This window comes from Carlito syrichta, unplaced genomic scaffold (assembly GCF_000164805.1).
Source record: "Carlito syrichta isolate Samal-C Ts95f unplaced genomic scaffold, Tarsius_syrichta-2.0.1 Scaffold115573, whole genome shotgun sequence".
In the NCBI taxonomy this organism is placed as follows: domain Eukaryota; kingdom Metazoa; phylum Chordata; class Mammalia; order Primates; family Tarsiidae; genus Carlito; species Carlito syrichta.
This window is the reverse complement of record NW_007059669.1, coordinates 14,876-41,788: the sequence shown is the minus strand read 5'-3', so window position 1 is coordinate 41,788 and position 26,913 is coordinate 14,876. Positions and strand designations below refer to the sequence as shown.

Here is a 26,913-nt window from a genome sequence, read left to right as displayed (position 1 = left end):
GCCATCAGAATGAGGCTGGTGCTGCTGATCACTGTGGAGCAAAACAAGCCTCGTTATGGAGACTTCTGAAACATGCAGTTGCCCAAGCCTTTATCTTGCTATTCATTGTCACCCCATACTAAATCTCCTAGACTTTCCCATTCAAGTACTAATCAGGCCCAATGCTACTTAGCTTCTGAGTTTAGATGAGATGGGACACATTCAGGGTGGTATGACCATAGATTAAACCCCCTAGATTTTCCCTTGAGCCATCCTAAGGGTGGACCAACCTCTGGAGGCCAGAGCACAGGCACACATTTGGTATGTCCTCAGTGTCAGGAAAGCAGCCAGCATTAACCTTGGGGACCCAGAGCCCTTCTGTGGGAGGTGCTCAACCTGCTTTTTCTGTGGGAGGTCCTTCCTGTGTGAGAGGTCAGCCCAGGAAGGCTTTCTTGAAGCTGTGATGATGCCTACCTGGGCTTCCTGGGGCCCAGGCTGACCCAGGGAGGAGCTGGCATCCCAAGGCCTGGTGGCTGGTAACTGAGTGCTGCTTGTTCTGTTCCTAGATACAGCAGCAGCAGCAGCAACTACAGCGGATGGCACAGCTGCAGCTGCAGCAGCAGCAGCAACAGCAGCAGCAGCAGGCTTTGCAGGCCCAGACGCCAATACAGCAGCCACCAATGCAGCAGCCACAGCCTCCCCCCTCTCAGGCACTGCCCCAGCAGCTGCAGCAAATGCATCACCCACAGCACCACCAGCCGCCGCCACAGCCCCAGCAGCCTCCAGTTGCTCAGAACCAACCGTCACAGCTCCCACCACAGTCACAAACTCAGCCATTGGTGTCGCAGGCACAAACGCTCCCTGGGCAGATGTTATATGCCCAACAGCAACTGAAATTTGTGAGTACCCGTGAACTACGGTGGGGAGCGTGCAACTTTCTCATGGTGTTGCGTGCAGCTGATAGCTCTGTCCACAGTGGTTTCTGAGGCTCTCTGGCTATGGATGACATGTCCTGCTCTTTAAGCCTTGGGACTCAGCACCCCCACCTCTCACTGGCACTGACTCTGTGACATGGCTCATTGAGGGAACATACATTCTAAGAGCTGCTTCTGCACCCTGCACGGGATGCTGCTGCCACCAGGGCAGCAGGTCATCTTCCAAGCAGCATGGTGGATATTGGCAGTGCCTGTGGGCACTTGGAGATTGTAGATGGTTAGATTGATGGGCACCGCACATATTCTCACCATGTGGGAGCATGTGCTGATTCCGTGGGTGTCCATGATAGTGTGCCAATTGCTTGGAGTTCTGAGCCAAGATTTTGTAGCCCTATCATTACCATATTTTTGAGTCTACAAATACTATTACTTTTAGTCTCATTGTGTGTCTCTGCATAAAGCCAATCCAGTCAGTGACACTGACACAGGGGATAGAACGTTGCCACTGAGACAGAGGTGACTGCACCAAGAAGCCATTTAAACATCTTTCTGGCCCACTTGGTTTTGGTGGCCTTTTCTGTTTATGAGTCATTGAGTGGACTGGACCTGGGGCCACGCCTGAGCTAGTATTGTGGGGAGCAGGAGGTCCCACAGTGGCAGGCTGAAAGTCTGGTAGGGTCTTAAGAAGCAGATGCAGTCATTCACCTGTCACAAGGGGACCTCAACTCTTGTGTGCTGCTTGGTGGAACATGCCCTGGCGAGTGTGCCCTGGGGGCTTGGGGATGTTTAAGGTGGTACTTCCTGCCTGGGTCTGGTGCCTGCCTATCTCGTCTCTCTGGACAGACCCACAGTTGCCCTGCTTTTCCTCCCTGGCTCTGTTGCTCAAGCTTGCCTTTCTAGCTGCTGGCCAGCCAGCTTTGGTTTCCTTTGAGGAGTCGGGCTGAGTGAGGTTCTTGTGGACCATCAGCATGCCTGGCCCTGAGGATGAGCAGGATGAGCTGTGTGCTTGATGTTGGAAGCTGTCACTTTGCTGGTGGTGAGGGCTGTGTGGAGACATCCCAGTGGGAGGGCCACAGTGCCTCTTGCCAGCATTGGGGAAGGAGGGCTGAGCAGAACCTGCCTGGGGTGGGGCATTTCTGATGAGCTTATGGGATCCAAGGTGGCCATTGAGATGACATGACAGCACATGAAGTTGTGGAAATCCCAGCTCCCATGTCAGGAATGACACTATGTCCTAAGCTCCCACAGAAGTAGGTAATGCTCTGCTCTCTGCCCCAGGTGGCTCTAAATCACATTCTCTCTTCCTTCCTTGAGGTCCGAGCTCCTATGGTGGTACAGCAGCCACAGGTGCAGCCTCAGGTGCAGCAGGTACAGCCCCAGGTGCAGCAGCAAACAGCGGTGCAGACAGCTCAGGCTGCCCAGATGGTGGCTCCTGGAGTCCAGGTGAGGGCCTTGGGGGCCGAGGGCTTCTCTAATTGCCAGCAGGTGCATGTTTACCTGTGCATGGAGCTGTATGATGAGGGTCTTGGTTGGATTAGGGGCCGGGGCTGAGTTGGTAAAGCACAGGACTCCTCTCTCTCTTGCACTCTGTGAATTAGCCCCCCGGGTCCTTGGGGTGGCCAGCTCTGCTTGGTCACACCTGTCTAGTGCATGTTGTTTCCACCTTTCCTTGGGCATACTTCGTTGTCCCTCCTTACCACTGTGAGTGACTCAGAAAGTGCATTGGAGAGGAGAGAGCCACAGTTCCATCCTCACCTCAGCTTCTGTTTGAGTATCTGAGTGCGGAGTTAGCTGGGTAGAAGGCAGCTCTCTAGAAACTGGGCAGAAGATGGGAGCTGTGAGCTGGCGTGGGCCATGGCAGGAATGTGGGAGAGGGCTTCCTGGTGTTCACATGCACTCAGAGACTTATGTGTCATGGGATGAGATGCGTGTGCCACTCCCATATTGCTGAGCCTGCTCATGCTCATTCTCTGCGTGACAGGTGTTGGTGGGGTGCAGGAGGTCTCACCTAGCCTTTCCTAGTATCTGGAGAGTGGAGACCCTGGGTCTCTGTGACTTCTCTGATAGACCCACCTCACCCTTGTGTTGGGATTAGGCTAGAAGATGTCCAAGTTGGGCCTGGATTCTTCCTAGCTCCATGTGGTGGGAACACTGCTAGTCCTGACTCAGAAAGAGGCATTGGCTTTAGAAAGAGTCAGAACATGCCAGTCGATGTGGCGAGACTGTAGCTGGGTTCCAGCCCACAGCTGGTGCTATGACCACACTTTGTTGTCATCTTGAGGACATCGGCTGTGATTCTGCCCTGCTCTTCTACCTGGAGCTTGCTAGGCGTGGTATCTGGGTGCACAGTGTTATTTCGTAGTTGAGGGGGTGGGGTATGGTACATCCTTTCTGGTCCCCACTACCTTGCTCAGGTCCCTGGGAAGCTGCCTGAGTAAAAGTGTGCCGACGGAGGGAATCTGAGGGGTTTGGCTACAGCTGAGTTGACCTAGCATTCTCCCTTGTCAAGGCACCGAGTGACCTCATGAACCTCACATTTGTGACTTGGGGAGGCTGACCGACCTGCGTGACAATGTTGGGATCTGTCTCTACCATCATTCGTGTGTCTTGGTATATCCTCAGGCCTCCTGGGAGGCTGCCTCCTCTTGGTCTCCCATGCAGAGGAAGGATGTGGCGTGTTTTAGGGATGGCTTGGTGGTGACACAGAGTGGCCACCCAGCCAGCGGAAGCCACTGGGACCACACTTCATGGAAACTTCTGCACCTCAGATCTGGCCCAGTAGGAAAGTGAGAATTTCTCTTTTCATCCCATTTCTTGGTGTCTGGAAAGCAAGCAGCCATGGAACAATTGATGTAACCCCTGGTGCAAGCCCAGTTAGTTTGTTTGTAGCTACACTTCTGACTCGAGCAAGTGTAGGCCCTGTAGCTTCACTGGCATCTCATCACTTCCCAGAAGCAGGATATCAGCTGTATGTGCCCAGTGCCTCATGCTGCCCCTCCTGCTGGTTCTTCTGCCCCCTTGCTTTGGCTGGAGGTTCCTGTCTAGCTGGTATGGAAGTGTGGGCATGTGGCTATGGGCCACTATCTCTAGAATAAACCTTAGCAACATTCTTTCCACCTCAGTAGAATGCGAAGGGTTAATGGCAAGTAGAACTAAGTGGGGCTCTGGACTTCTCTTTCAGGTGGGGACTTTGGCAGGATTGCAGCTGGAGGGGATGGAGAGTGGTCACTACCACAGTTTGTGGAGGAGTGGGTTTGGTGTTTTAAGGAGTATCCCCTTGCCCTACAGCACCAGGTGTTGCCATGCAAGGGATAACCAAGTGCTGGTGGCAGAGGAGCCTAGAAGCCCAGGACTACGGTATGCTCCCAGCTCAGACGCCATACCTTGAGATTTGGTACCTGGTGTTTGCTGGTTTCCTCTTGGTGTCCAGTCTTGCCTCGTACCAGGCAGTACAGTTTTGTGAGGCTGGTTGGCCCACCTCACTGGGTGTTGTTCTAGCAAGAGCAGAATCTCTGGGAGTGGCCAAGTCTTCCTGAGGGGGCATCTGTGGATTCACAGTCCTCCTTTAAATGTGGGTTGGCACAGGTGAACAGGCGAGGCTTCAGTACCCTCATCCAAAAGCTTTAAAAATGTGTGGCAACTGGAGAAGATAGAAAGCAGAGAGAAATATAAGTAAGACAAACATTCCATGAGGGAAAATGAGTTTAATGTCCTTTCTGGTCCTTTCATATAGTCAGAGTCATGCTATCCATGAGATTTTATGTGTAACGTCTTCTCCATTAGCATAGAATGAAATATTCCCCCATAACTCACTGGTCAGTGTTATTTTGAATATCTGTGATGTTCCTCTTTAAATGACTTTTTTATCATTAGTTACTGTCTTATTCTTGGATCTTGGGATTATTTTCAGTGTTTTGCTATTACCAATGATGCATATCTTGATGCATGGCTAAGTTCTAGATTGTTCCTGAAGCTTCTCAGAAGTGAGTAACTGGATCATTGTGGGGCCCTTCAAACCCTGTCTGTTGTTGTCTAACCGGGAGGTCAAAGATGCAGACTGGAATTCCCCATGTGGTGCTCACACATTGGACATCAGTACGCAGTGACCCCATGTTGCACACACTGTGGGAACAGGCCTCCAGTTCCATGAAAGAAATGCTGGCACTGGGGGCCCAAGCAGGCAGCTTTCCCTGCCTTGTCTCAAGTCTACTCTCTCAGAGCAGAAAAGAAATGTCCCACCAAGCCCTTCCTGATGCCGTGGTAATGATGAGTGACCAGGCTCTCAACCTAGGACTGAACGTTTTAGGAAAGTTAGTCAGCTCTGTACTGCATGTACCTGGTTCTCTCTTACGCGTTGTCATTCATGCAGCTGAGAAGGACAGGGTCACCCACAGGGTACCTACCAGGACACAACACACTTCTTTTTCTCACTTTCAGTAAAACTGTGATAGAATGCATCTCCATTGTCAAATGTCCCTATGGTTTTGTCTTTTAAACTGCTATTCTTTTAGTATGTGAAGATTTAACTGTAATGTACAAGTTATGAAGAATTGTCATCTAAAATAAACTCCTGTTATAGATGTGCATGCGACGCGTCACTGATTCATTGCTGTTCTGAAGCCTTGGCCACCCTGGAGGACCTTCTTTGCTCCTTCTGGGCCCTCTGCATTGTGGCCACAGTGGAGGAGTTAGACCTGGAGTAGGGGAGGGAGATTTGAATTCCTCTCTCTATAGATGTGTGTTGGAAAGTAGGGAAGTGTAGTCACTTGGCAGTGAGTTCTGGCTAGTAGTTGTCTGACTCCTCTGGTCCAATAACCATGACTGGGGTGTTTGCTTTAGCATTGATAGTTTGGAGAAACTGAGCTTTCCTAATCAGTAGTTTGCAATTATAAGAAAACCAGTCAGTAGCAGATTAGATTTAAGCTTTTCATTCCCCTCTTTTAAAATATATATATATACACATATATATATAATTTGTCACGAGTGCTACTTTTTATTCTTTATTACTTTTTTTCTTTCTTGGAAAAATGCTCACATCTCTCATACCTCCTGACTTACTTCCAGATCTTTCTCCCTTCTGGAAGGAGCACTGTGGAGCCGACACTGCACTCTCAAACAGGCTTCTCTGAAGCACAGCAGCTGGGTAGAAATGACCTCTTACTGCCATCTGTCACCCCCAGTTCTGCTGAGAGCTGGACCCAGGAGAGAGTCATTTTCAGCCCCACCAACAGTGCAGGCAGTGGGCTCTCCCAAGTATACCCTGAAGCCCTTGCATACCGCTGACCCATGTCCCCCTTTGTGTGTGACCATGGGGTGATGGGCTCTTCAGGGTCATGCGTGCATTTTGGCAGACACCTTTGGGATTGCTTTTTTCCCCAACCTCCTAGAAGTGTGGTTCTGGTTGGCATCCCCTATGCCATATCACCCCTGGCTTGTAGTGCCTGCTGCATGCGCCCATGGGTGTGAGCATGGGCCACACGTATGAGAAATAGGTCTCTCCATGGCTGCTCTCCTGTTGGAGCTCTGACCCTGGTCCCCTCACTGCATGCAGGCCGGCAGTACCACCTGGAGCTCATGACCCAGTTCATAGCCTCCCATAATAAGATGTTTTGTTTTTCCATGGATCAGTCCTACTTTCTCTTTGAACCTGGCCATGTTGTTTTGTTCTACTTTGTAGCCATTCTGAGCACATGCAGGCGCTGTTGTCCAGGGACCTGGCTAGGCTCCCTCCTCCAACTCAGAACCCAGAGGGAGAGTGGCCAGACCCAGACACACAGCAGTGCTTAGCCTGTCTTGCTGCATTTATAGGTCAAGAATAAATGATTGTTAAGGAGAGAGGTTCCAGCATGAGCTGCAGTTCCTGACTGCAGTCACCTATGTATGTTTAGGAATAGACTTGACTTGCATCCCTGGGGGTGAGCATCCTCACAGGAAAGGGTGACTCCCAGACACCTTCCCCCTGTTTATGAAAGAAAACCACTTCTTCAAAGACACCAGGACCAGCAACCTCAGAAAGGCCTGGAAGAGATGAGGATGATTTGGGTTTGGGTCCTAAGAGGTGTGCTGCTGGGAAGGAAAGATGCTGTGAGCTGGCTTACCTGAGCTTACCTTTTGTTGTAGATCTGATGACTGATTGTTCTCATAGCAAGTTTTGGTGGAATGTACTCTTGAAGTCTGTCCCCAGATGCCTGATCTCCCACAGACACACCCTTGGCCCTCAAGGTCTGGTTTTGACCACTCTGTGGACCACAGAATGATGGTCTGTCAGTAGTTCAGAGGTGTGTTCAGGACAACCAGTGAAGAGAGCAGCCAGTAGAATAGAAAGGTCTGGAAGTAGCATTCTTGGCATTTCTTCTAGATTCCCAGTGCCTAGACGAGCCTGGAGATGCTATGAGCTTGAACAAGTCAGCACACCTCCCCTCTCAGGCTGCCCCAAGCCACCCAAGTGCCCTTCACCCTCTCACAGGGGCACTCCCTCTCACAGGGGCTGCACATGCCCTCTCCACCTGCTGTGCACTACGTTTCTTTGTTGCGATCACCTTGTCTGTTGTCCCTCTGTCCTCAAAGATGATCACGGAAGCCTTGGCCCAAGGCGGGATGCACGTAAGAGCCCGGTTCCCGCCCACCACCGCTGTGTCTGCCGTCCCATCAAGCTCCATCCCTTTGGGCAGACAGCCCATGGCACAGGTATTTACGGGGCAGCACCCAGGGCACAGCTGGGAGCTCGGGGCTTCCTCTGAGTGCCTTTGTAAAGCACACCCATCATCATTGGTGACTTCCTTCATGGTGGCTTTCAGAGTGCCAAACCAAGTGTCACTTTAAAAAAAAAAAACGAAGCCAAGCCCAGCTTGCGTTTCTTGAGAGGATATTAATAAATGTCTGGGTCTTTTCAGTATAAAAAGTTATGCTGCTGTCATTTTCATGGTAAAATAAAACAAGATAAGCAAATAGGCTTGCTTTCTAGGGCTGTCTAATAGTGTAGCCACTAACCATGTGTGGCTGTTTACATTAAATTATTTAAATTACCTAAAATTAAATAAAATTCAGTTTGTCGGTTGCACTAATTACATTTCAAGCACTCGATCGACCAGAGGGAAGCTAGTGGCTGTCATATTGGACAGCATAGATTCCAAAACGTGCTCACCATGACCAAAAGTGGTGTTGGGTCATGCTATAATAGAGTTTGCTGCATAGAGTGTGGAATTTACCCCACCACATACACACCCCTCCTTTTCTAGGTAGACATAGACTTCTTTGTACATTACACCTTTTTTTCCTAGTCTTTTTTTTTTTTTTTTTTTTTTTTTTTTTTTTTAAGAGACAGGGTCTTGTTCTGTTGCTGAGACTGGAGCACACTGATACAATCATAGGTCACTACTGCAGCCTTGAGCTGGGCTCAAGCGTTCCTCCCACTTCAGCCGCCCAAGTAGCTATGACTACAGGCGACACCACAATTTCCAGCTAATTTTTTAAGTTTTTTGTAGAGATGGTCTCAATATGTTACTCAGGCTGGTCTTGAACTCCTAGGATCAAGTGATCTTCCCGCCTTGGCCTCCTGAATTGCTGGGATTATAGGTATGAGCCACCACACCCAGCCTCATTATGGCTTTAAGGGATATGACTTCTTGGTTTTCCTTTAGCTTCTGAATTTATAATTATTTCATGGTATATATATTTGTTTAACACATAGTTGCCACCTGCATTCTGTGTGCCAGGCACGTTCTAAGTTGCTGAAAATAAAATGGTACTAAAGTTTTCTAATCATATAGGCTTTCTATTTAGTGGGTTTTTTGTGAAAATTCAGTTTTTGTCATAGGGAAAACAGCTCTATAATCAAGGACAATAGTCCTTGTCCGTCCCTGAGGGGCCAGGTGCAGCCTGGTTCTGTGGAGGAGGAAGCAGAGGCTGAGCCAGGGAGGTCGCCGGTCCATCTGTCCCCAGGCTCTGTGCCACACACTGTAAGAGAATGAGGGCCCTCTTGAGGTTGAGGCATTGCCATTTGGGGACATAGTCAGTTTTCACCCTCCCTGCATTCCAACCCCCAGGATTACCCCAGATGTGCCATTTACGTAGTTTGTCACTGACTAGAATTTGAATTCATTGGCATTGACCTTCCTTTGGTAGCTGTGGGTTGTGGGAAGTGACTGGAATCTGCTGATAAAAAGGCTTCTTTTGAGAGCTCTCCAGAGGAGCAGAAGTTGGGGCCAGGGTAGACCTCAGGTACAGCTCCCCATGCCTGGAGGCTACACAGTGCCCCAGGCACCTGCCCTGAGCCCCAGTACCTGCTCACATGTTGCTGACGAGCATCTCCTTGCCCAGGTCCCTTTGGGCTCTCCACTCTGTGAGCCAGAACTACTTCTTTCTTGTCCTCTTCCATAGCCTCTGGTGCAGTATCCATTGGGTTCACAGAGTCAGGCTAGGTTGTTCATTTTGGGGAATGACTTTAACAGAAGGATGTAGGACTGATATGTATTTTTTAAGTTGGGGTCTCACTGTTGACCAAGCAGGAGTGCAGTGACACGATCACGGCTCACTACAGCCTTGACCTCCTGGGCTCAGGCAGTTCTCCCGCCTCAGCCTCCTGAGAAGCTGGGACAAAGGTGTGTGCCACCATGCCCAGGTAATTTTTAATTTTTTTTTTTGTAGAGATGAGGTCTCACTGTGTTACCCAAGCTAGTTTCAAACTCCTGACCTCAAGTAGTCCTCCTGCCTCAGCATCCCAAAGTGCTGGATTACAGGCTTGAGCCACTACACCCAACCTGTAGGACCTATTTTTGTAAAAACAAAAAAGTCCCCAAAATTTTTAATGTGTGACACATGCCAGGTCTTGAGCTAAGTTCTTTGTGCAGAATCTCACTGGTTCTCACTGCATCACAGTTCATAATTCAAGTATTTAGCTCCTTTTACAGACTGAGGGGGCCATAGGGAACTGTGGTGCTCAGGATCCTTTTGGAAATCCCTCAGTCCTTCTCTTCCTTCTGAGCTGACAACCTTGCTTCTCCTCCTGGTTTTCTGGATCCTCCTACCCTCCTCAATGTGCTCCCTCAACTCCTCCGCAGTGTCAGACTCTATCCTAGGCCTGGTGCTGCCCACACTCTGTTGTGGCATAGCCACTCCCACACCCAGCTGCTGGCATTCCCTCTGACTTCCCCCAGGTACCCCCTTTCTCTCACCCATCCCCAAATCTCGCTCTCCCCTTCCCCGGCCTTCCCTGGCCCCTTCCACATCAAGTCTGCCTCCATGTTGTGTCAGCTAATAAGTCTCAATGTCTATGGTAACTCCCAACACCAAAGACCAGGAAGTTAGGTGGAGGGGAAGAGAGATGGAACCAAAATAAAGTTAGTGCTTGAAATAAATGCCATGGAGAATTCTGGCTCCTCTTCGTTGCACTATGTGGGTGAGTGACAGCATCATTGCAGGAAGATTTATTTGTTAGGTTCTACCCATAAGTGTTGGTGGTGGGGGGTACACTGAACTTTGGGAGTGGAACATTGAGGACAAATGCAGCAGAACTTAGGAAATACTCTTCCCAGCAGTAAACTAAAGCCACAGAATTTCTGGAAAAATGAAAGGAAGGCACGGAACTGGGAAAAGGTCTGGTTTGTTTGTTTCTGCTGTTTAAGGCAGGCTCATTCATGCTCATCATCTGAGCGGAAGGAGACCCTGGAAACTCTTAGGGAGAAAAGCCAAGGGGGAGAGACTCTGGAGCGAAGGCCTCCCCACTGCCCAGGCAGTTGCTCTGCAGCCCGGCCTTGTTCCAGCCTTCCCTGCAGGGAGGCTCTCTCGCCGGCCCTCCCCAATGACACAATGACCCAGGACGCCAGGCTTTGCCCTGCAACCTCCTGTATGCCTGGCTGTGGATTGACCTTGGTGATGGAGGCACCCTGGTCTCCGCCACGAGCATTCATCTGGCCGCACGAGCTGGCCCAAAAACGGTGTGCAGTTGTATTCGTGTCATTCTCTTTCTAATCTGGTCCCTTCCGAGAAGAGAGTTTATCCCAGGAACTCACCTGTAAATCCTCACCAGAAACTGCCCTACGCTTGCCCACCAATGACCCCAGCTGGGACCTGTATCCCTGAACTCAGCCGGCGCCTGCCAATTCCAGCCTGTCTAGGTGGCGCATCCTGTGGCCACTCTCCTCTCTGACCACCTGCCCTCTCAGCAGGATGCAGTTTGGAATCTGCTCTGCCTGTCTGCTCTTGTTCTTTCCTTGTGGCAATAAATTGGGTCCAAGAAAACAGAACAGAGAGTGGGAGTGCAAGTATTCCATCAGTCTCCCTGCCAAGTCCTTCTCTGTACTTGTGTCCCATGGCTGCACTTCCTGTTATGGTGGGGATACCTCACAGACTCAGGCTACCATGTCTAAGCAGGACTTGGTGCCAGGCATGTGCTGGACATAGTGCCTGGTCCAAGGGATGATATGGGTCCCTGTCCCAAAGCTACTTTGGCAGGTATAAGCAGGCATTGCTATGATGTTTTGCTGTGCTCTTGGGAGTGATTCCAGCGGACACCCTGAGTGCTGGAGCCGGGGGCAAGGGCAGTTCCAGGTATGTGTGAACCGCCAGTCTTGCCTGAGGCTCCTGTGGGGTTGAAGCTTCCTGGACCAGCCTTACTGCTCCTCTGCCCTACCGTCTTCTGTCCTCCCTGCTCCTTGTGTCCCCTGCCTTCCCATTCAGTTGCTCCAGCTGCCATGGGGGCCAACTTACTGGAAAGCAGATTGTGTAATGGCTGCTTAGGCAGACATTTGGCATGCCTGGGCTCCCCTCGCCACACTAAGTGTGTGACCTTGAGCAAGTCACTTCCTTCTGAGCTCCTGTGTTCCTAGCTATGATGCCAGGTGACAGGTAGTATGCAAGCTCCTTTCCTGGGAGCTGTGACATTCTTTTCCTGTGGCTTTTACTAATAGCTATGACAGACCTATGCCCATGCCACTTGCAGACCATGACCCTAGTAGACAGCACAGAACAGCAGTTCCCTTTAGTTTCCAGCCACTGTCCCCACCAGCGACTGTTCCCAGAATAGAGAGGCACTACCGGCTCCTTCCTCTCTGATCAAAGACCAGACCTGACACAAGTCCAGAGGCCAGGAGGTTCTTTCTCACCTCACTGTCCACCTTGCTAGGTCAGTTCTGTCTTGAGATAGGTCTTTGGGGTGCTGCTTCCCTTCCCAGGCGTGTCTGGGGCAACTTTGGGTTTGGGACTTAGGCTGCCTGGCATTGACACTTGTGCACAGGGGCTGGTTTCCTGTTCTTGGTTCCCCCTCCCCCACCCACCCCCCACTGGAATCTCTCTTTTGCCTCCTGTCCTCTGAGCTCTGCTGGCTGCCAGTTGCCCTGGCTTGGGACAACTGAAGTACTAAAATGGACTTATGTGATAGGTTGGTGCCCAAGGGTCCCATCGTCACAGCTAGCGAGACTACCACTGCAGGTGCCAAAGGGGGGTGCTGGATTTCCTGAGGTTCGGAGGGGCAGATGGGCTGCCCAAGTCTGGCCTGGAAGAGGACTCCCTGAGAGCATAGGCACAGCGGAGTGGGTTGCCAGCCAGGCAGGCCAGGCAGGCCAGGCAACCTGGACCCTGGAGAGAGAGTTTAAGAAGAAGCTTCCAGGCCATATTAAGGTGAGAGAAGTAAGATGGTTGGTGGCCGAGCTCCAGGGTGTACCCAGGACAAGCGAGACAGGTCAAGGCGGAGACTTGCCACCTAGGAGGGACAGAGGACTCACAGAGGAGCTGCACCCATCATACTGCATGTGCTTCCCATGGGAGTCCCTGGAGGGAAGAGCCTGGGTCTGGGTGTTCTGCCTCCCCAGAGGCTTTTCCAGTTGGCCGCTCTTTGCCATGTCCTAGACCTGCTGCTGCTCTGCCCTCACCGAGAGCAAGGATGTTTCCCTGAGGTTTCAGTGCTGAGGGCTTTTTCAACATTCTAGTAGGAACATGGACTGTGCAGCTGTCTTCCCTGCTGCAGCAGCCTCTGCCCAGCCATGATTCCCTGCAGGTACCTTGTTACCTTCAGAGAAGCATTGAGCTTTAGGCTGCAGACGAGAGCTGACCACCTAGAAGGGACAACTGCTCTGGCAGAGGCAGTGGCATCTCTTGGGGGCAGGCAGGGGCAGGTGGCACCCAGTGGTTAGAGAGGGAAGCGCTAGGGGGGTTGACCTTCGGGCTGAAAGAATGGGGCGACCTGTGAGGCATCTTTCAAGAGTACAGGCAGAAGGTAGCAGCAAGTCGGGCATGTGAGGGGCGGGGCTTTAGGAGTGACTCCATCGCAGGGTAGGCTGTGCCTGACAGAACTGGGCTGGGCATGGGGATCCCAGGGCCTTTGCTTTCATCTCCTTGGTTCCATCTGTGGTTCTCTGTGTGGAACTTTCTGGTCCTGGGATTTCAGCACCTGGGTTGATTCTAAAGCATGTTTTCCAGTATGTGTGATGTGCCGCACCCCCCAGGACTCACTGTGCACCCCAGCACCATGAACACATGAGACCCGTGTGGGAAAAACCTGCTGCATTTGTTCAGCTCAGCCCTTGGTGAAATGAAGTTAGTTCTAGTCCCTGTTTTTGACCTTGCTGACATCAGTGTGAATCACCATGAACCATTTTGCTCCACTCAGGAGAGTGACCAGGCCCAGCAGCCTGAGGCCCGAGCTCCCTCTTATTCTGCTGTTCTGGAAGTGCCATCTATGCATGGCACCCTGTTCCTTGGAGCCCCTATCCCCCAGCACACGTGGCCCCAGGAGCAGCCTGTTTCCCAGCATCCCGGGCAGTGCTGTTGGGCACACCCAGTGGGTACAGGCAGGGGAAAAACAGCGTTTCACTCCAGGAGCTTGGTCCAGGTGATGCTGAGAGAAAGGGCAGTGCCACCATACCCTCCCCTGCCTGGTATGGCAGTGAGGATGGCAGGCAGCTGGTTTCCTTGTGGGCTCTGGAGCTGGTTCCCAATCTGAGGAGCTGAGAAAACAGCAATCAGCTGGGGTCAACCGTAATCAACACTCCCAGCATTATGGCAGAGGCACATGGGGTAGGGAGATGACCTGTGACCCAGAGAAGCATCCGTGACCAGAGTGCCCAGGAGAAGTGAGTTGGTCTGCAGAGCTGGATAGTCCAGGAGCTGTGAGAGGGTGAGGCCAGGCTTCCCAGAAGCAGGCTGTGAGGGGACTTTGGCATGTAGAGGGTGATGCCACAAAGAGCCCTTAGGGACCTCTGAAGACAGTAGGGCCCTCAATGTGACTCCAGTGTGGCCGCCATCCCCAGCACTGGCAAGGCAGTCTTTCTGCTGAGGGTCCCTCGGGGAAGGCTGGGCAACCAGAGCTAGCACTCATCTGTCCTCCCTGTCAGTGCTACTGTCATGTGCTCCTCCCCTAAAAGGTGTGGGTATCTCACATCCTTGTCCCTGTTGCCTGCACAGTGTGGTTTTATCCCTTGGAGTTCACAGAATAAGACAGTGGTGTCCCTGGTGTGGTCAGTGGTACAGCTGGCCCTATTTGTGTTATCCCCAACAAGACTTGGGAGCAGAGAGCAGCCCAGAGAGCAGACAGGGATGAGGCCTCTGAGGATTTGGGACACATACCCTGAGTGCAGAAACAGGCTGTGATGCTGAGTTGCTCACCTCTCCCTGTGTACTCTGCCTATCTAGTGAAGGGACGTCGGTCAGGGCCGGGATGCTGGTACAGGCCAACACAGATACCACCACCATGAGTGTGTATGTGGCTTCTCAGGCCACCTTGCTCCAGTTAAGCAGGTTCAGGTAGGACACAGCTACCCTGTAGCTTCTCGGTAGGGTGGAATTACCTGCACCTGTTACTCATAACAGATGGCCTGTGGGAAGGCCACAGGACTCGTGGAAGTGTGCTAGAAAAATGGTCCCACCAGTCAGCACAGCAGGGTCCTCACTGACCCACAGAGGAGAGCGTTGCAGGCAAGGCATGGAAAGGAAGGCCAGGCTGGTATGAGTCGAGGCCATTGCCTCCTCTGCTATCCTCCTTGCACCCCTAACCTAGAAACCTGTGTCCTCATGGCGTCCCCACCAAGGAGCAAGGGCTGGCCCTCCTGCCAGCCCCTCATCACAGCGTGCTAGGTGTCAGGGATGGGGGTACATGCCTATGTGTGTGTCTGGGTGGCATCCGGAAGAAGACAAGTATGTGTGGTAAAGTTGTGAGGGAGGAAGGGCCTGTGCATGCGGTGGGCAGGTGGCATGGAGGCTAGCGGGCATGTGGCAGTGCACCGGCTGAGCCCCTCCGCTTCCAGGTTGGCCAAAGCAGCCTCCCCATGCTGTCCTCGCCGTCGCCGGGCCAGCAGGTGCAGACACCGCAATCGATGCCCCCTCCCCCCCAGCCGTCCCCGCAGCCTGGCCAACCCAGCTCGCAGCCCAACTCCAACGTCAGGTAGGCCTGGCCGGGGGTGCCCTCCTCTGCCTGGCCTTCTGGGCAGGCCCTGTCTAGCCCCAGCTCATACACATTTCCTTTGATTTGCTGCAGCTCTGGCCCTGCCCCATCCCCCAGTAGCTTCCTGCCCAGCCCCTCACCGCAGCCCTCCCAGAGTCCAGTGACGGCGCGCACCCCACAGAACTTCAGCGTCCCCTCACCTGGACCTTTAAACACTCCTGGTAAGTCGGGCCTGGGGTGGGAGTGAGCACAGCCTAAGGCCCAGAGCCCCAGCATGTGACCTGAAGTAAGTGGCCCAGCAAGTTGAGATGCTGAGAGTTGTACCGGGTGTGCCTGTGTCCCACCTGGAGATTTAGACTGCAACCTCACCTGGCTGTGTCCTGTCCTGCAGTGAACCCCAGCTCCGTCATGAGCCCAGCTGGTTCTAGCCAGGCCGAGGAGCAGCAGTATTTGGACAAGCTGAAGCAGCTGTCCAAGTACATCGAGCCCTTGCGCCGCATGATCAACAAGATTGACAAGAACGAAGGTGGGCTGTGGGCTGGGACAGGGCGGGGGCCGAGGACATCCCAGGGCTAGTGTCTTAGGGTTTCCTCTTCTGTCCCAGACAGAAAAAAGGACCTGAGTAAGATGAAGAGCCTTCTGGACATTCTGACAGACCCCTCTAAGCGGTGAGCTTTGCCCAGGTGCCTGGGGAAGGGAAGCGTTGTGCCTGTAACCTGCAGCGGGTCCCCAAGAGTGTGACTGGGCCAGCCATGGAACGCCATGACTCGGTGATGATGTAGGTTTAGTGAAGGTGCCAGGCAGTTCTTTGGGCCTGGCCAGAGGCCCCTGAGGCTCCACTTAAGTGTGTGTGCTGGCGCTCCAAGCCAGAGCTTTCCCTTAGCTGGCACTCCAAACTCTCCCCTACTCCCCCAGTGGCCAGGTTCTGGCTTGTGGTGACCTGTCAGCTGGCCATGACGGGCCTGAGTCTGACCTTCACTGTTGCCCTTGAAATTTGCTGGTTTCCGTGGGCAGGTGACCGCATCTCAGGTACTCCCTTTGCAGCCTGCATGTGCTTTGTAAAAATAAAACAAGATGGTACTTCTGAGAAACAGGTGGAGGACAGGGCTGCCGGCCACAGGCTGCTGTGAGCACCAGAGCTTGGGCAGCACCCGAGTGTACTTCCCTCTCATCTCGCCGCCTCGGCATAGTGTCTCCTTGTTCCGATTATCTAGGTAGAATGCTGATCACTGCTGGATGGCCCCCCAGGCCACCTGGGGCTGATCCTTCATTGGGGTTATAAGAATACAGAGGGCAGTGCTTGGCCTAGTCAAAACTGAGGCTACCCAGCCTTATCAGGAGCCTGGCCTCTACCCTTCTCCTTGACCCACTGCCTTGTCCTGACAACCAGAACGGGCAGCTCCTGGGGGTGAGGACTGCCTGCCTTAGACTCTGGGTCTGGGCATAGCTGGTCAACTGACCAAGGTTCCTACAGAGCTTTCCAAAGAAGACCTAGCAGGCGGTGGTTGGGTCCAAGCCCAAGAGCCACCAGCTCTCCCAGCCCTTCAGCTTGGAGGTCAGCCCTGTTCCCTCTCCCTGTAGGTGTCCCCTGAAGACCCTGCAGAAGTGTGAGATCGCCCTGGAGAAACTCAAGAATGACATGGCAGTGGTGAGTGGTGTGCCAGGCCCTTCTGGAGAGATTAGGGCTCACCCCTCAGCATGTACAGCATAAGCTGGGAAGGACCGTCACAGTCAGGGCCTACCCTGGGAACCCTTCCCAAGAAATTTCCCATCTACAGGGTGAGAATGTGGGAGAATTCACCCTCTGTTTGTGCCTCTTAGCCCTGGGGAATAGGGACTTGGGAGAGGGCAAGGCTATTGGGGGGCAGGGGATTGTGTCCAGGATCGGCCACATTGTTTGCACAGGACTGGAGGTTGTGAGAGAAGCCTCGGGAATCTGGCTTTCAGGGTGAGGGCCTTGGAGTCAGGAAGGCCCCCTAAGAGTGGGTGAGCCCTGGAGCCCCAGGCTGCTAACCTCGCCCATCCTGTCTCCAGCCCACACCCCCACCACCCCCAGTGCCGCCAACCAAACAGCAGTACCTGTGCCAGCCACTTCTGGATGCCGTCCTGGCCAATATCCGCTCACCTGTCTTCAACCACTCCCTCTACCGCACGTTTGTACCAGCCATGACAGCCATCCACGGCCCACCCATCACGTATGTACATCCCGGGCTCAGCCTTGGGCCAGTCAGCCATGGATGTGTGTTGCCAATGTAGTCACCATGGTGCCTTCTCAGGGCCCCGGTAGTGTGTACCCGGAAGCGCAAGCTTGAGGAGGATGAGCGGCAGAGTATCCCCAGTGTGCTCCAGGGTGAGGTAGCCAGGTTGGACCCTAAGTTCCTGGTGAACTTGGACCCTTCTCACTGCAGCAACAATGGCACCGTCCACCTGATATGCAAGCTGGGTGAGTATCCAGGGAGGGCAAGGGCTGGCACAGGAAACCCCAACTGCAATCCCTGGACTCTGCTGCTTATGCTGAAAGGCGCAGAGTCTGCAGAGCCCACCCCTACCCTCATGACCAGCCAGGCTGCCTGTTCAAACACACCCAGCCCAGACCCTTTGACCTTCCCCACACAGATGTGGCTCTGCTTGCCTGGAGCCCTGAGGTGAGAGAGGCTAGGACCCTGGGCATCCATCCACGCAGAGCACTCAGGCCTCCATGAATGGAAATCTAGAGGCTGCCTTGTAGCAAGCTCACAAGAACCTTCCAGGGTGTGAAGAATCCTATTTTGGAGCAGGGCTGTAAGCCAGGGCAGGCTGGGGCTAGTCCAAGCCACAGGTACAGTCTTGTGTATTGCAGATGACAAGGACCTCCCAAGTGTACCCCCACTAGAGCTCAGCGTGCCTGCTGATTACCCTGCTCAGAGCCCGCTGTGGATCAACCGGCAGTGGCAGTATGGTACGTGAACCCAGAGGACCATCGGAGGACCCAGGGCAGGCAGGGGTAATTCTGGGCAAGCAGGATTTCCTGTGCAGCAGTGACAGCCTCAGTGCCCCTCCTACCTCCCCAGCCAGGCCTTCCCTCCCCTCTTCTAGATGCCCCTGCAGATAGGATCTGGTTTCTCAGTGGTCACATGGAGAGAAAAGGGTCTCTGACCTTCATCTGCCCTTCCGTCCTGCAGCAGGACAGCTGTGTTCAGTAGGTGAGGCATGTATAAGCCTACAACTCAAGGACAGACCCAGTTCTGCCAGAAGCCACTGTGACTCAGCAGGGCTGATGGACACTGCCAGGAGATTGGGCTCATGGGGACCCATCTGGGTGATGTGACCCAGAGAGAGTCCCATTGGTGGGGGGCAGTTTCTCTGATACTCAGAGCTGGCACTCAGCAGAATCAGGACTGGGTTCCCAAGGGTTTCACAGAGGGAAAGTTCTGGGCTCCAGATCCTATTCAAATTCCAGTTCTTCACTGACATTGAGGCTCTGGGGAAGAGCCCACCAGCTGACCATGTGCAGGAGAGCATTGCTAGCAGGCCAGGTGCGGGTATGGTACTGGCAGCCTCACACTCACAGCCCACTGCTTGTTACAGACGCCAACCCCTTCCTGCAGTCGGTGCACCGCTGCATGACCTCGAGGCTGCTGCAACTCCCTGACAAGCACTCGGTCACCGCCCTGCTCAACACCTGGGCCCAGAGCGTCCACCAGGCCTGCCTCTCGGCCGCCTAGCTGGGACTGAGGGACAGCCAGCAGCCTCATCAGGGCTGCAGACACACACCTCCTGTTGGACATTTCTAGGTGTCAGTTCCTTAGAGAGCCTGGGGTTAGGTTAGCTTTCCTGCTTTTATCTTCTGCCTTGGGGACCTGCCAGATGAAATTCCCACATTTGTACAGAACTGACACAGGAGCTGACTGCGTGGGGGTGCTGCCGTCTTCTCAAAGAAGATTCTCCACACAATTTCCTCAAGGAGTCAGACACACCTTTGACCACGATCCTCAGGCTGCTCTTACTGCGGCCTTTCCAGGGTCCGGTCCGGGTCCATTCTCAGCAGCACAACTCAGGGTCTTGTTTGAGCCTCATGTGTGTGCTAGAATACACCTCTACTTGTTCCTATAGGAGAACACAGAGGACATAGGAAACCCTTAAGACACACACGGTTTTCTGATCGTGGTTTTGGGTTCAGGCTGTGCCACTTTTACCAAACGGGGCAACCATGGAGAAGCTCCCGGGTCCAGGGCACAGGCTGCCTCTTGGGAGGTCTGCAGGTGCTGCTAGCTCCCTGCCTCCACCTGGGCCTCAGCCCTCATGGCATTCCTACTCAGCACGGTGGGGTGATCAAGGAGCAGGGCGTCAAGGGATCCTATCCCAGGTACTCCTGTGCAACTCTCAGTCCAGAGCCATGTCCCCACTGTGAAGAATAAAAAGTGATGTCCTCGGGATGTGGCATCCTCAGAGCACCACATGCTCTGTGCCGTTCAAGAGCATGGGCCCCCTGCAGGGATGGGGCCACATAGCACCTTCCTGTTTTGCCCACCACTCTGGGCACCAGCCAGCCCTCTGGTGATGAGAGGTTCCTCCTTTTTATGTGCACTACCCCATCATCTGTGGTTCTTACAATAAATTTATTATTCCTGTGTTTGTCAGTTTGTCACTGTGTCCCCTTCTCCATGGATCTAGGGCCTGCTGTCAGCCTTGGAGCTGGTAGTGTCCAGTCTGACCATGGACGCCCCAGACCTTGGCTCCCTTGTCTGACACAGTTCCTGTTCCTCAGCCTGGTTCATTCCCAGGTTCTGGCAAAGTTCCTGCTTCCTAAAGCAGGAAGAGACGGAGATGCATGCCAGGGAGATGGGACTGTGGGACTGGAAGGACTGCCATCCAGGCAAGGGTGAGCAGTAGTCTGACCAGCACAGATAATGGTGGTAGCTGCTGTGCTGGTAATGGAGGGGATGGTGTGGGCCTGGACATAGTGATCTGGAGACATCGCTCCCCCAAAGAGGAAGACCAGCTCAGCCAGATCTCTGATGAGAAGGAGAGGCAGCATCTGGCCCCTGGAGTGTCCAGTCTGGGCAGGAGACTGAAAGTAGCCATGTGTCTGGCCTCCAAGAAAGGCATATGTGCCTTTACCAGTGCTTCTCTATTTCTGGGATAGCTGCCAGGTCCTGGGAAAGCAAAACCTAGCTGTTCAGGTAGGTCCTTTCCAGACTATCAGGGAGCTGGGCTGGGGATAAGGACTGGGAAGGGATGGCTGACAGCCAGTGAGGAACAAGACACACAACATGGAGAGAAGCAGGCTTTATGTTCATTCTTCAACAGGTAAGAGAATACTCCCTTCGTAGTATGCTTTTGTGTAAATGCTGAGTAGCAAAATAGTAGCAAGAAAAACAGTTCCTGAATTTGGAGATCAAGTGTTTTATCTCTCATGAGCTTTATTTTGGAACTTAGCTTGGCTTAAAAGTAGTAGAATTCAGAACACAGCAGGGTAGTAGAAAGTACAAAGTTTTCTATGTTATTAGAGATGAAGTGGAGAAGTACAGTAGAAATGGAGTCAATGCCCTGCAACTTGATCCAGCACTATAATAGACTTTCCTTAGCCGGCTGAGACTCCATCACCCAAATGTGGAGTGCCAATCAGCACAAGCAAGATCTATTTATAGCATCTATGGAACACCGCACCGATTGAGTAAATGACATTGGACTCTCTTGTAATGGAAAAACACTAATATCTACTTCTTTTGATATGACAGTAAAAGTATGGAATGCACTTAAGGGATTTTGTATGTCAACATAAAAGACACAGATTATGTAAAGGCCTTAGCATATGCCAAGGATAAAAAACTGGCAGCATCAGCTGAGTTGGACAAATATTCCTTTGGGATGTGAATATTCTAACAGCATTGACTGCCTCAAAGAACACTGTCACAACTTCTTTAAGTGAGGACAAAGATTCCATTTATAGCCTGGCCATGAATCATCTGGGAACAATCATTGTATCAGAGTCCACTGAGAAGAGTATGAGATCCAAGAACATATGCAAAACTAATGAAGGTCAAGGAGCACACAGATAATGTAAAAGCACTGCTATTGAACAGAGATGGCACACAGTGCCTTTCCAGCAGTTCTGATGGGACTATTTGCCTTTGGTCAGCAGAGATGTATAGCAACAAACTGAGTTCATGATGCAGGAGTTGGACCCTGCAAGTCAGTGATGCTTTCACACATGTATGTTCTGGAGGAAGACTTATTGTACAGACCTGAGAAGCCCTGACAATGGTGAAGAAATTTGTGAAGAAAAAGCACCAGTTCTCAAGATGGAGCTTGATAGATCAGCTGATCCCCCCTCCCCCACAATCTGGGTGGCAACACCTAAGTCTAAATAAACAAATGGACATTGAAGGGAATTTCAGAGCCTCTGGAGATGATGACAATGACCATGCAAACCCTATAACACCCCTTGTATGCAGCCTGGCCAGGCTATTAAAGGGGATGCTATTATTCAGTTCACATTCTTAATGATGAGACGTATCAAAGATACCAATAATATGGCATATTGTACTGAAGGCATGTACATATAAAGTTGAAGATATGGGCAAAGTAGATTTTGAAGATGAAATTAAGAAAAGATTTTAAATGGTGTATGTGCCAAATTGGTTCTCAGAATAATTAAAAACAGCAATGTTGACTATTACTTTGGATGAGAGTGACTATAGCTAAAAAAGATGCTGGTTTCTGTAGCCATGAAGAATCAGATCCAAAATTGAATTTAGGAGGACTTTTACTCCAAGCACTCCTAGAATATTGGTCTAGAACACATGTGAATCCAATAGATGAAGAGGAAAATGAAGTAAACCATGTAAATGGGGAGCAGAAGAACCAAGTACAGAAGGAAAATGGATATTTTCAAGTGCTGCCCCACACTTCTGTGCTTTTTGGTGAAGTGGGAGGTCAGGCTGCTCTGCCGAAATTCCGGGGGTGAGATGTGAGACTAAGTCTATGCTTCTTTTTTTTTTGAATTGGAGTCTCACTCTGTCACCCAGACTGGAGTGCAGTGGCCGCTCCCGGCCACCGCAGCCTCGACCTGCTGGGCTCCGGCGATCCTTCCACCTCAGCCTTCCAGGTAGCCGGAATTACAGGCATGCGTCACCATGCCCAGCTAATTTTTTATTTATTGTAGAGATGAGGTCTCGCCAAGTTGCCCAGGCGGGTCTTGAACCTGTGGGCTCAGGCAATCCACTCACCTCAGCCTCCCAAAGTGCTGGGATTACAGGCTGAGCCAACGAGCCCGGCTCTATGCTTCTTTTTTGTGTGTGTGAGTTAGAGTCCTATTCTGTTACCCAGGCACGCTCACAGCCACTTGCAGCCTCACACCTGCTGAATTCAGGTGATCCTTCTGCCTCGCCTTCCAAGTAGCTGGAACCATAGGCGCATGCCACCACGCCCAGCTAATTTTGTGATTTATTGTAGAGAAGAGGTCTCATATGCCTGGGCTCAGGCAATCCTCTCTTCCAACCCCTCCTAAGTGCTGGGATTACAGGTGTGAGCCACTATGCCTGGCTGAGTTGATACTGCCACAATGGGTAACTGACATCAATGTGGATAAAAATATGCCCCAATTAAATAAAATTGCTTTCTACCTCCAACCTCACACATCTTCAGGAGCAAAACGTAAGTCACAGGCTCCAAGTCCGAAAAGTTATGGAAAATGTTTATGAGAAAATATCAACTTGGATAATGAGTTTCAAACTACTAGCTCTTCTAATAATGAAAAACCCAGAGAACAGGAAAAAGAAGAGGATATTGCTGTGTTGGCAGAGAAGAAAATGAACTTTTGTCCCAGAACCAGGTTTTGGATCCAAATATGGACCTTTGAACAGTGAAACACTTCATATGGGAAAGTGGTGGTGACCTCACCCTCCATTACCGCCAGAGTCCTTGTGAAGGATGGGCTGATGCTTCTGGATATTCATTCACTACCTTCCTCTAAAGCCCCAAGAGTAGTTCTAGGAAGTCCACTGAGCCCCAAGGGGAGCCAGACTTCTAACACCATGTGGCATGGGCTGAGATTACCTTTCAATTGAAGTGACTCATCAAGATGTAATATAGAACCCATCTCCACGTGTACATTAAGCTGTCCCCAGGGAAGCAGTAGGCGAGAATAGAAGCGCCCTGAGCAGACTGTCTTGCAAGATGTAAGATAACTGACAACTGTATTTTGCTTCCTCCTTATCTTTGTTAGCCTTGTTAGAAACACATCATTCGTACCACATCTGTCACTGTGTTTCAACTTCAAACCCGCACACTCTAGCTTTTCTAAGAGTACATTCCATTCATGCTGTAGATATGAAGGCTTTTTCCAAGTTGTCATTTAAAAGGCCAAATTGTTTTCACCATTTAAGACAGTTACTTTTAATGAGAATTTGCCGTTGGACAATTTGAGAACCAGCCCATTTCATAATAAATGATGAATGTTGGGCTTGGCACGTGGGGGGCAGGCTCAGGGCAGGGAGCGGTGCAGGCGCCGGTTCTGCACCACCTGCAGCCTCTTCTGCCGTTCAGCAAAGCTACTCTTCAGCATCTGCTTCCTTGCGGGCAAGATGGCACGTTCCATCACAGGCCTGGAGCTCAGAATCAGACTGGGGCAGGTAGAGGGACAGTCACCTCAGGTGTTCTTGAAAGTGTAGAGCCACCTGTGAGTGGGGTCTGCTTGGCACTGACCAGAGCCCAGCACGGCCATGACCGGCTCTGCTTCTGAGCCCAGATCCCCCACCCTGCAGGCACCCCTGCAAAGGCTGCCCCACAGTTCCCGTGCCAGTGGGGCTCACCAATTCTTAGAGAGACTCTTGGAGGAGACCTTGGGGAACTGCGTGGCCTCCTGGATCCTGGGTGATACAAGTCAGCAGTAAGCCCCAGGCAGCCGGGATCACTGGGATGGGGCGGGGGTGGAGTAGGCCGGGGTACTCACTTGAGAAAACTAGGCCCGTTCTCCTCGGGAGCAACCTTGGGCTTCTGGCTCCCTTCCAGGAGGGATTTGAGGTGCTGCAACTGGAAGGCAGGGGGAGGAGGGTGGTGGGGGTTGTGGGGTATAGGGCTGCCCAGGACTGTCCTCCCACCCAGGGCGCCTCACCTCTTGGGCCTGGAGGAGGTTGGCGTTCCACAGCTGGCGGATGACCACCTCACATTGCCGAAGTGTGGTGGGCTTACGCAGGTGCGGGGGCAGATTCCTCAAGGAGAGCGCCCCCATCGGCTGCCTCCCCCTGTGCTGGCTGCCTACCACCCAGGCGGTCCCAGCGTTCGAGTCCTCTGATTCCTCACCTCTGAAACAGTCATTGTAGCAGTCACAGGTGACCTGCTCAGATGCATTTAACCACCCACCCAGCACCTCCCCGCAGCTGAATGTCCAGACTGGTATGAGGCTCATGTAGGGACATGGGCCTGGCTACATTCTCCCGCTGACTAGAGTGCTCTGGCAGAAGGTGGGAGTCTCTGGGACCAACTGTGACCTGTCTTCCCTCTGAAGGTGCATGGCATGCTAGATGTAGTTCAGAGGGTGACCAGCTAGCACCAGGCTGCCCTTGGTCTTGACTCCACACCCAGCAGGACTTCTCACTTTGGGGCCTGTCTTGAGGGAATCTGAGAACTGTGCAGAGAAACAAGCCTGTCCTTCTGGTTGCACTACCCAAAGTGTGTACTGTGAAACGTTCCAGGGCAGTCCCAGAAACTTGGAGTCAACAGAGCCTGGTTCTGCTCTGTCCTGCTAGCCCAGTGCCTCCAAACGTCAGGCTGCAGCCAGACACCCAACCAACTTCATCCAATCAGGCCGAGGAACCCCACTCACTGTTTTTTTGGTAATTTTTTTTTTCTTTTCCCTGATAAAATGACTTAGGGGCTGCCTCTGGTCCCTCTTGTGGGCTTGGGTCAGCACGGGGACACTGCAGGACTCCCAGGGGAGGGGAGGAAGACAGTACCCACCAGATGGATGGAGTCTGGCAGTCATCTGCTTTCATGAGCCTTGGAGACAGGCCCGTGGGGCAAGGGCAAAGTAGCTGGCTGGTCCCAGGGTGGGAACCTACAATGCAATCCTGGGGCCCACGGGCTGCAGGGAGCCTTACTTGGCCTGCCCCTGTGCCCCAGGAACTTTGTCCAGCTTGCTATTGTGAAGCCAGGCACCGCTGAAGGGCTCCTCTTCCAGGTCCGTCTTCTGGGGGGCGTCAACTTTGTAGTCTTGCTCCTTGAAGGAGCTGCGCTGGGGCCTGGCCTTGCCTTGGGAGTTGGCTGCAAGTCAGACCCAGTAGGGCCAGTTACTGCAGGCATCAAGAGCCGTCTCTAGGATTAGCTGCTTGTGCCCAACAAGCCCCTGCCCCTTCCTCAGTTCTCTCCTCTGTAAAGGGGAGATGGTAACTGCTTCCCTTGCAGGGCTGTTGGGCGGAATAAATGAGGTTCTAAGGATGAAACCCATGGGTAATGCCAGCTGAACACTCTAGAATAATCATGGTGGTGGAAGCTGTTATAGGCCAAGGCTCTGGCAACAGGGGTTTCTTACATTTTATGTTCAAAGTTGTGTATCTAAATGTACCAAGATATGAAGGGGGACCCAAAAAACCCTATAATTTATTTATAAAAATTGTGTATTTATTCTTACATGTTTAAACCTCAGTCACCTTCCAAGTACTCTCTATTTGATGCAATACACCTGTTGAGTTGCTTTTTCCACTGCTCAAAACAGTGGAAACTCATCAGGGGTTTTTTTGGTTGTTTTTTTTTTTTTTTGAGTTGGAGTCTCACTCTGTCACCCAGACTGGAGTGCAGTGGCTGCTCCCGGCCACCGCAGCCTCGACCTGCTGTGGCTCCAGTGATCCTTCCACCTCAGCCTTCCGAGTAACCAGAATTACAGATGCGCGCTACCACGCCTGGCTCATTTTTTATTTATTGTAGAGATGAGGTCTCACCAAGTTGCCCAGGCGGGTCTTGAACCCGCAGGCTCAGGCAATCCACTCACCTCAGCCTCCCAAATGCGCAGGATTACAGGCTGAGCCACCGAGCCCGGCTGACTCATCAGTTTTGATGACTTTTAGTGCTTCTGCCGATTTTTGTTTCACCTCTTCCACAAGGGCAAAATGTTTCCCTTTGAGGGTTTTTTTTAATCCAGGGAAACAAAAGTCGTTTGGGGGTGAGATCAGGTGAATAGGAAGGAGGGGGCATGGGGTCATGCTGGTTTTGGTCAAAAACTGCTGAACACTCGGTGCAGATGTGCTGGTAAATCGCCTATCTTTAAATGGGCAAACATGTTGAAAGAATCTCCAAAAAAAACTTCACTGAAATTGAACATATCCTCTCACAACAATGCTAACCATTACACTGATGCCGATGGGTTCCTAGAACACACCTAGCAGGGAAAGCCTGTACTACAAGGAGCCAGCCCTCCAGCTTTTTTGGGGTTCCCCCCTCGCTTGTTGAAAGCAGATTTTTCCTCTGAGTACTGCAACTTTCCATAAGCCTCATTATGTGCTCAGAACCCTCCCAAAATAATTACCAAGCTAAGCCCTTGAAAGTAAAGGATAGCCGGGCTCGGTGGCTCAGCCTGTAATCCCAGCACTTTGGGAGGTTGAGGTGAGAGGATTGCCTGAGCCCGCGGGTTCGAGACCCACCTGGGCA

At 52.1% G+C, this 26,913-nt stretch overlaps 2 protein-coding genes and 1 pseudogene across 9 annotated transcripts in view; 2 read left to right on the top strand and 1 right to left on the bottom strand.

Annotated features, from left to right (window-relative positions):
• The window catches only part of MED15 (mediator complex subunit 15), a 75,422-nt gene extending 55,515 nt beyond the window's left edge, over positions 1-19,907 (top strand). For 2 of the 8 annotated variants that reach the window (XM_008072280.1, XM_008072288.1), the window contains exons 7-18: positions 546-878; positions 2,229-2,357; positions 7,482-7,601; positions 15,152-15,288; positions 15,382-15,509; positions 15,680-15,814; positions 15,893-15,956; positions 16,870-16,936; positions 17,323-17,483; positions 17,565-17,731; positions 18,128-18,226; positions 18,856-19,907. In XM_008072280.1, the coding sequence (XP_008070471.1) occupies positions 546-878; positions 2,229-2,357; positions 7,482-7,601; positions 15,152-15,288; positions 15,382-15,509; positions 15,680-15,814; positions 15,893-15,956; positions 16,870-16,936; positions 17,323-17,483; positions 17,565-17,731; positions 18,128-18,226; positions 18,856-18,992 (1,677 nt within the window). In that variant the 3' untranslated portion in view covers positions 18,993-19,907. The remainder of the gene's footprint in view (positions 1-545; positions 879-2,228; positions 2,358-7,481; positions 7,602-15,151; positions 15,289-15,381; positions 15,510-15,679; positions 15,815-15,892; positions 15,957-16,869; positions 16,937-17,322; positions 17,484-17,564; positions 17,732-18,127; positions 18,227-18,855) is intronic. The other 6 variants (XM_008072300.1, XM_021719425.1, XM_021719421.1 and 3 more) reach the window with 5 other exon arrangements.
• Positions 19,908-21,303: 1,396 nt separating this feature from the next.
• Positions 21,304-23,245, top strand: LOC103274924 (annotated as a pseudogene).
• A 510-nt stretch (positions 23,246-23,755) lies between these two features.
• The window catches only part of LOC103274917 (coiled-coil domain-containing protein 74A-like), a 7,273-nt gene continuing 4,115 nt past the window's right edge, over positions 23,756-26,913 (bottom strand). The window contains exons 4-8 of the mRNA XM_008072332.1: positions 25,371-25,533; positions 24,386-24,575; positions 24,224-24,303; positions 24,084-24,140; positions 23,756-23,894 (exon numbers count right to left, since the gene is read on the bottom strand). Of these exons, the coding sequence (XP_008070523.1) occupies positions 23,756-23,894; positions 24,084-24,140; positions 24,224-24,303; positions 24,386-24,575; positions 25,371-25,533 (629 nt within the window). The remainder of the gene's footprint in view (positions 23,895-24,083; positions 24,141-24,223; positions 24,304-24,385; positions 24,576-25,370; positions 25,534-26,913) is intronic.